Here is a 7905-nt window from a genome sequence, read left to right as displayed (position 1 = left end):
TCCTTGATTGACAATCCCTTTGGGAAAAGTGTTGTGGACGAACTTTTGGAAAGGTGATGCCCTTTACGGCTAGAATCCAGGATCTCCAAGATCCTTACAGAGCTTGGCTTTTCACTTCTCAAGTCTGCAGGATTTAGCCCCGCTGTAAAGAATAAACTACAGGTGCTTCCCTGGTGGCGCAGTGGTTGAGAGTCCGCCTGTCGATGCAGGGGATATGGGTTCGTGCCCTAGTCCGGGAAGATCCCACATGCCACGGAGCGGCTGGGCCCGTGAGCCATGGCCACTGAACCTGCGTGTCCGGAGCCTGTGCTCCGCAACGGGAGAGGCCACAACACTGAGAGGTCCGAGTACCGCAAAAAAAAAAAAAAAAAAAAAAAAAAAAAAAGAATAAACTACAATCCCCAGCGTCACTTAGGGCTAATTAGCACATCTTCCGGGAATTTTAGTATTTCCGGCGGAAGTGGCCGCAGCCGCATACGCCAATCGTCTTCCCTAAACAAATTAGACTACAATTCCCACAGCCCTCCGCGCTCAGGGGCGGGGGAAAGGAACCGGAAACCGGATGGGGCGGTGGACCAGGTAGGGAAGTGGGAGTCTGGGAACTTGGGGCTTTGGGGGGGCGGGGGCTGGGAGCTCCACGGGCTCCCCGTGGGTGGCAGGCGGGGAGTCGCGGTGTCTGTGTTTCGGGGCCCCTCGCTCCGTCAGGGGCTCGCCCGGCGCAGGGAGAGCCGAGCCCATGGAGCCGCCCGGAAGGCCTGCGGAGACGAGGCTTTCCCGTCGGGCGGAGCCCGCGGGCGGAGGTCGAGATTTCTTGTGGAGCTTAGCCGTCAGCCCCCTCGGAACTAGAAGAGATGAAATGTTTCGGGGTCCATGCTCCATTATTATTATTGTTATCATTATTGGTTTAAGGATTTGCTGATTGTCCCTGTGGATTCCTGGAGTGCCCCCAAGGGACAGGGGAGTGGATAGTGTCTTGGATTCCTTCTGCACTTGCTGGGTTTAGTGTCAGAGAGCCTGGGTGGCCAGACTTATCGGTGGGTCACCCTCCATTTCCTTCGCACTTAATGTAATATGACACTGTCATTTAGAAAGTATCTGCCTTTCTTAAGTCTGTGGCCCTGGGTGACTTTCGATAGGACATTCAAGTTTCTCCTTTGGTGGGCTTTCATGGTGTTTTGTTCAGGACATTAAAGCTGGAATCACAGTGTATAACAATTGTTTATCTGTCTTGTCACAGTCATTTATGAACCTGGCTTACATTTTATTCATTTTGGACTTCTTCCCCACCAGGAGACTACCACAGTGCCTCTCATGTAAGAGACTCATAAATATTGAAAAGTATAAATGAGTTAACAGCTGGTGGTAGGTTGGATGGAATTTGTGATTTTTATTTCATAGATAAGAGAGGTAGTGACTTAAGAGAACCTTAGAGATAAAACCAGGACTAGAATTTGAGTCAGTTGACACATAGCCTGCAGCTCTTGCCATCCGGTCAGGCTTTGAAATTCTAGAACACTGAAAATAAGACCTTGTCACTCTTTTGTGTACCCCCAGCCTTGCTGTCTTCAGCATGGGTCCCTAAAGATCAAAGGTAGGCTCAACTTAAGGCCTGAGAGAGGTCCCAGACTTGGAGCAGCCAACCTACTAATGTTGGCACTGTGTGGGGAGATGCAAATCAAGGGCCCCTGAGACAACTGAGTTCTCCACAGCTCCCTTCTCAGCTTTTGTTTGAGTTCAATTGGCCGTGGGTAGCCACCCAGACAGATCAGTTAAAGACTTCTGAGATCAGTCTAGGGAAGGATTTCCTAAGTTTAGCCCTGATTTTTTTTTTAATTTTTATTTTATATTGGGGTATAGTTGATTTAAGATTTTTTTTTTTTTCTCTCTCCCACTTTCTCTAGGCTAGGGTCAGAGAACAGGTTGATGGATCAAGCTGTTGTGTCAACCTTGAGGTCCCATCTCGGGGAAGAGGTTACTCTTGACCTGGGCAAGGGGTTGAGAGGGAGAAGAACCATGGTCCCTGCCCTGTGGGAGGCCCAGATGTGATGGAAACATGCCAGAGCCTGGCAAGCCCTCAGAAGCAAGCAGAGGGCAAAGCAGGCAGCTGAGCCTTGAGTGGACTCAGGATGTAGAAGTGGAGAGGAGTCCATCAGGAAAGGCTCCTGGGTAGAAGGTAGTTTTATTTATTTTTTAATTTATTTTGGCCGTGTTGCACAGCTTGCAGGATCTCAGTTCCCCAATCAGGGATTGAACCTGGTCCATGGCAATGAAAGCCCGGAATCCTAACCACTAGGCCACCAGGAACTCCCAGAAGGTAGTTTTAAACAGGATTGAAAAAAGATGGTATGGATACAGCTGAGCAGGTGTTTGTTAACTGCCTAATAAAAGCTAGGACCTTGGAGCTATGGAGGAAAATTAAACAGGGTCTCCTCTCTGATCTGCCTCAAGTCTAGTCTGAGAGGCCAGGTGTGAATTCATGAAGAAGCAGCTAACCATGGTGACGTGCAGTGGTTCTCAGCCGTCACCAACAGTCAGCATCACTTGAAGAAGCCTGTTAAAAATACAGATTACCAGGCCTCACGCCAGCCGTACTTGGGTTGGGCGAGGCTGGGAAGGTACAGCAAATGGTGCAGCGTCCTGAAGAGGGACGGCTTTACCAAAGGGATAGTTCGAGCTGCATCTGGAAGGGGAGGTATGATTTGGATGTGTGGGGGGGTAGGGGACTCACAGTCGTGCTTCACTCAAGGAGTCTGTGAAAAATTGGGTTTGTAGAAATGGCATGTGCAAGGTTTGCGGAGTTGAGGTAGGAAGGGCGTTTTGAAACTGTGAATGGAAAGGTCAGTTTGGACCACTGGGTTTGCGTGGGAGTGATTAGAAGGAAGATTGGAAGGAATGGCCTCTGTGGGTTACAGAGCTCGCTGGGGTGCTCCCTCTTCCTGCTTCCCCCCTTCCCTCTTTCTTGTCCTCTTCCCTTCCCCCTTTACCTCCCCCCGGGCCACCCTTTACACACAATATCTCATTCCATTTCTTATATCAATGTTGTTAAGTGGATATTGTTTTTCTTAGTGTTTGGGTGAGGAGACTTGAGGCTCTGGCCAGGGTTACCTAGCTTGTAGGAGTCTAGTGTGAATCTGGTAATCGTCTCACTCACCACTGAGGATTCTTGAACGTGGGCAAGAAGCTGGGCTGGGGTTGGGGGGTTGTAGAATTAGCAGGGTGGCCGATCGAACCGTCTAAAGCGAGATGGGTGTGGATGGTGACGCGCACAGCCTTGAGTCAGATGGTTTGGGTTCAAATCCCAGCTTCATTATTTGCTAAGTGCGTGACCCTGGGCAAGTTGCTTGATCTTGCTAAGCCTCAGTTCTCTCACCTGTAACGTGGGAACAGTAATACCCACCTCGTGGGGTGGTTGTGCACATCAGTGAGGGGTACCTGGCACGGAGCAGTTGCCCACCACCTGGAAGCTCTTGTAATCAGCTCCGTAATTAGTCTCTGGGCTGTGGCTGTGCACCTGTGTCCCACCCTTTAGCACGCTGGTTTCCAGGACAGCCCCTCCTGGCTGGGCTTGTTTTAGGTGCTGAAAGTTCGCCATGTAAATATTTATTGAAAACCTAGGTGTGGCCTAGGAACCAGTGACTCAAAACCTGTGCCTGATGGAAAGGAGGTTTGCAGTGGGGGGTGGTTGGCGGTTATGGGTTGTGCTCACCAGGTAATATATAAAGAGGGAGGATACTTGAATCCAGAAGAGGAAGGGCCCTTCATTACCAGGAGCTGAGATGAGCGAGGGCTTGCCTGGAGGTTGGGGGTGACTGACAGTCTCTTCTTTTTTTACTTTTTTTTTTTTTTTTTTTTGCGGTACGCGGGCCTCTCACTGCTGTGGCCTCTCCCGTTGCGGAGCACAGGCTCCGGACGCGCAGGCTCATTGGCCATGGCGCACGGGCCCAGCCGCTCCGCGGCACGTGGGATCTTCCCGGACCGCAGCACGAACCCGTGTCCCCTGCATCGGCAGGCGGACTCCCAACCACTGCGCCACCAGGGAAGCCCGACAGTCTCTTCTGAGCCCAGGAAGTGGTAGTAGGGGCCCTGGCCAGCCTGGATCCCTCCCACGCTATGACTGGGGCTGTTGGGGCCTCTGTCCATCTCTTTTCCAGGTGACAGTGTCATGGCTGTGCCCCAGGCTTTCCCGCCGGGGCCCCTCCATGAGGGGGGTGCTCTGGTGGAGCCCCAGCCCTCCCCTCGAAGCTCGGCCGAGGGCTTCTTGGAGGAGGAGCTCCGGCTTAACGCTGAGCTGAAGCAGCTGCAGTTTTCTGAGCCTGTGGGCATCATCTACAATCCTGTGGAATATGCGTGGGAGCCGCATCGCAGCTACGTGACCCGCTACTGCCAGGGGCCCAAGCAAGTGCTCTTCTTGGGCATGAACCCAGGACCCTTTGGCATGGCCCAGACTGGGGTAAAGAGGTCGGCTTCCTCTGTTGGGTGGAGGGGGAGGCTTCAGGGTGGATGCTTGGCTGCGCGTGCTGTGGGGAGCCTGTGCGCGGCTGTGGACGTGTGTGGGCCCCCCCGCCCCACACACTGGCTCCTGTGGTCTCAGACACTCTCCCGGCCTCGCTGCCCCTAGTTAACCAAGCACATTAATGGTAGTTCCGCTTCCCCTGTGAGCTGTCCACTAATTGCCACTGAGAGCCCTTCCTTCCGCCAGCCCCATCCTTTCCTTACCCTGCCGGATCTCCCCTCTCCTTAGAGCGTGCTTGAGTTCAGGAGAGGGACCAGGACTTATGGGGTCCGTGGGGAGCCTGGTTGACCGGAGTGGGTAGGGAAGAGATGCAGGACTTTCCGGCAACCCGGGTTCTGCTTCTTAGCTTGAGGAGAGCTTCGGAACAGAGCAGACTCCAGGGCCTGCCTGCTTCCCTTTCAGACCTCCAGATGAGTGACTGCCCCTCCGTGCGGGTGCTCGGCAGGTGGGGGAGGGGAAGAGGCTTCAGGGCAGGAGGCTCAATCGCTTTTATTGATCCCAACTGGGGGCTGAAAGGTGATCCATGATGATCGATGGAAACGACAGCTTGAGGCTTGGGGCTGAGAGGGCACCCAGAGAGCAGTGGTCAGCCCTGTCCTTGTGCCTCCTCTAGCTCTGGCCGCCTTTCTGTCTCGGGCCATCTGTCTGTCCCCCCTGCTACCCATCACGCCCTGTGTGGGACCTCTTATGCCCCATGCGCTTCCTGTACCTGGTCCCAAAGGCTCGTGGGGTAGAGGCAAACAAATAGATCCTCCTGGACCACAAGCCACACGAACAATTGGAGAAAGAGGGACAGGCTCAAACCAAGGGCCAGGAATCCTTGTCTCAGGCCCTTGGGTGAAGGTGGTTGGAGTGGGGGGTGAGTGGGGTGCAGCTAGATCCTCTTGGAGGGTGGAGAGGGGCTGGTTGGTTCAGAGCCCAGGCGTCAGGTCTCCAGTCTGAAGCCCTGGTGTGTCTCTCCTTCCCCACAGGTGCCCTTTGGGGAAGTGAGTGTAGTCCGGGACTGGTTGGGCATTGGGGGGCCTGTGCAGACCCCTCCCAAAGAGCACCCCAAGCGACCAGTGCTGGGACTGGAGTGCCCTCAGTCCGAGGTGAGTGGTGCCCGGTTCTGGGGCTTTTTCCGGAACCTCTGTGGACAGCCCGAGGTCTTCTTTCGTCACTGTTTCGTCCACAACCTGTGTCCTCTGCTCCTCCTGGCTCCCAGCGGCCGCAACCTCACCCCTGCCGAGCTGCCGGCCAAGCAGCGAGAACAGCTCCTTGGGGTCTGTGATGCGGCCCTGTGCCGGCAGGTGCAGCTGCTGGGGGTGAGGCTGGTGGTGGGCGTGGGCCGCCTGGCCGAGCAGCGGGCGCGGCGAGCTCTGGCCGGCCTGATGCCCGAGGTCCAGGTGGAGGGGCTCCTGCACCCCTCCCCTCGCAACCCGCAGGCCAACAAGGGCTGGGAGGTGGTGGCCAAGGAGAGACTGAATGAGCTGGGGCTGCTGCCGCTGTTAACGAAGTGAGCGCCCCTGCGGCCTGCACAGGATGTGTTCAAGGTCCCCTGGGTCCTTCGGGGCAAGCAGATGGCCGCGCGCCTCCTGGACTGGAGCGACAAGGTCCCCCTCGGCTCCCTGGTTGCTGGGACCTGCCGCGGCAGTTCGGACACTACTCCTGCTTGCCCTCCCGATTCCTGCCCGCCTCACCTTCCTTTGAGCATTGCTTCTTTGGTCTGTGGTACCCAGCTCCACAGAGGGCCAGCACCTGCGAACTGCTCCACCTCAGTGTTTCCCTGGAGCCTCTCTTCGGCGGAGAATGACCTGAACGGTGACTTCCGAGGTCATATTTGCCGTTTTAGAGAAAAGATTCTGCCAGGATCCCCACCCGTCCTAGAACGGCTTCCTTCAGCTCACCCCTTGCCTCACAGGGACCAGGACGAAGCGTGGGTCATGGCTGCTGGGAGTCAACTTCTGATGGGAGACTGAGGCTGCGTCAGAGAGAGACAATTCAGTGTGGCAGCGTGGGAACGGCCAGAAGACCTGGATTTCCATCCCAGCTTTGAGACTTGTGAACTTTATGACTTTGGACAAGTTGCTTGACCTCTCCAAGCCTCAGGATCCTCATCTATAAAGTGGGGTCCCTGCCTCATGGGGCTGGTGTGGGGATTAACTGAGATAACCCTTAAAAGTGCCTTGCGTAATGCCTGGCGCGTGGGTGCTCATTACACCTTTTCTAGCTTTCTTGCCCCCACGTTGGGGAGGCACTGCACTGCACTACACAGGAAGCCCCTCTGACCCAAAGACCCAGGTGGGGGTAGGGGTCTGGGCCTCCACCTGTAGCCTGAGTGACGGGCAGATTCTTGCCCCACCAGAGATGGACTAATGAGTTTATGACAAACCCAGCCTGTGATTTTTCCGTCTAAGCATTAAAAGCTCCTAAACCCTTTTGTGTTGGCTCTTTTTCCCTCCTGCATATCAGGTGTAGAAGGTGGCGGTTTATGTTTTCCCATCTCTTACCTCTTCCTGTTTGCAGAGGGTTCTCTTGGGTAGCTGGGGGTGGTATGAACAGTCTCTAATTGCCTTACCAAAGCTGCAGGGTCTCTGTTAGGGCCCTGTCCAGTGGTTTGTCTGCTACTTGGGGCACTGTGATGGGTGGATGGGAGCCTGGTATCTCCAGCTGACTCATTTCTTACGTCTGCTGAATGGCTGCCCCTTTAGTAAGGGCTGGGAGGGTGAATTCAGTTGGGGGCAGAGACCAGCTTAATAAGGAACACATGGTTGGACTCTAGCTCCTAGGACAGGTCATCTCCAGCTCTCAAATAAGATTATTTATTTATTTATTTATTTATTTATTTATTTTTGCGGTACGTGGGCCTCTCACTGTTGTGTCCTCGCCCGTTGCGGAGCACAGGCTCCGGACGCGCGGGCTCAGCGGCCATGGCTCACAGGCCTAGCCGCTCCGCGGCATGTGGGATCTTCCCGGACTGGGGCACGAACCCGTGTCCCCTACATTGGCAGGCGGACTCTCAACCACTGTGCCACCAGGGAAGCCCAATAAATAAGATTTTTAATATGTGTCCCCCCCATTGTATAATAAATAATTTGAGTGGCCTCCATTCTTGGTTCTTGGGAAGGAGCCTCTAGATCCTCAGAATTTCCCAAGTGCTGGGAGTTTGTCATCCATGGTGGGACCCTCAGACCACACTTGAGGTTATGCTGAAATTTGACTCAGGAGGGCTGACCATGCCCGAAAGACCAACAGTGTGATTAGAGGGCTGGGGCTTCAAGCCAGGTGATATCAGCCTGCCCTCCAGAGAGGGGAGGTGGGGCTGGAGGCTGAGCTCAGCCACGTGGTCAATGATTTCAATCACTTATGCCTGCATAATGAAACCCTAATAAAGACTCTGGACGTGGAAGCTT

The 7905-nt window shown here is 54.5% G+C and overlaps 1 protein-coding gene across 6 annotated transcripts; it reads left to right on the top strand.

Annotated features, from left to right (window-relative positions):
- The first annotated feature begins 261 nt into the window (after positions 1–261).
- Positions 262–6531, top strand: SMUG1 (single-strand-selective monofunctional uracil-DNA glycosylase 1). Of its 6 annotated transcripts, XM_089920813.1 has the most exons (5): positions 521–579; positions 1238–1313; positions 1902–2173; positions 4152–4450; positions 5485–6531. In XM_089920813.1, the coding sequence occupies exons 4-5, from the start codon at positions 4163–4165 to the stop codon at positions 6010–6012; spliced, it is 816 nt and encodes a 271-aa protein (XP_089776939.1). In that variant the 5' UTR covers positions 521–579; positions 1238–1313; positions 1902–2173; positions 4152–4162; the 3' UTR covers positions 6013–6531. The 6 variants fall into 6 exon arrangements, with proteins under 6 accessions (XP_089776938.1, XP_022427706.1, XP_089776939.1 ...); XM_022571998.2 differs by lacking the exon at positions 1902–2173 and having other exon boundaries at positions 511–579; XM_089920814.1 differs by lacking the exon at positions 1238–1313 and having other exon boundaries at positions 556–579.
- The last annotated feature ends 1374 nt before the right edge of the window (positions 6532–7905 follow it).

The sequence above is a fragment of the Delphinapterus leucas genome, chromosome 11 (assembly GCF_059928025.1).
Source record: "Delphinapterus leucas isolate spDelLeu-1000000601 "Yukka" chromosome 11, BTC_Dleu_Yukka2, whole genome shotgun sequence".
Classification (NCBI taxonomy): Eukaryota; Metazoa; Chordata; class Mammalia; order Artiodactyla; family Monodontidae; genus Delphinapterus; species Delphinapterus leucas.
This window is presented reverse-complemented; position numbering and strand designations above follow the sequence as displayed.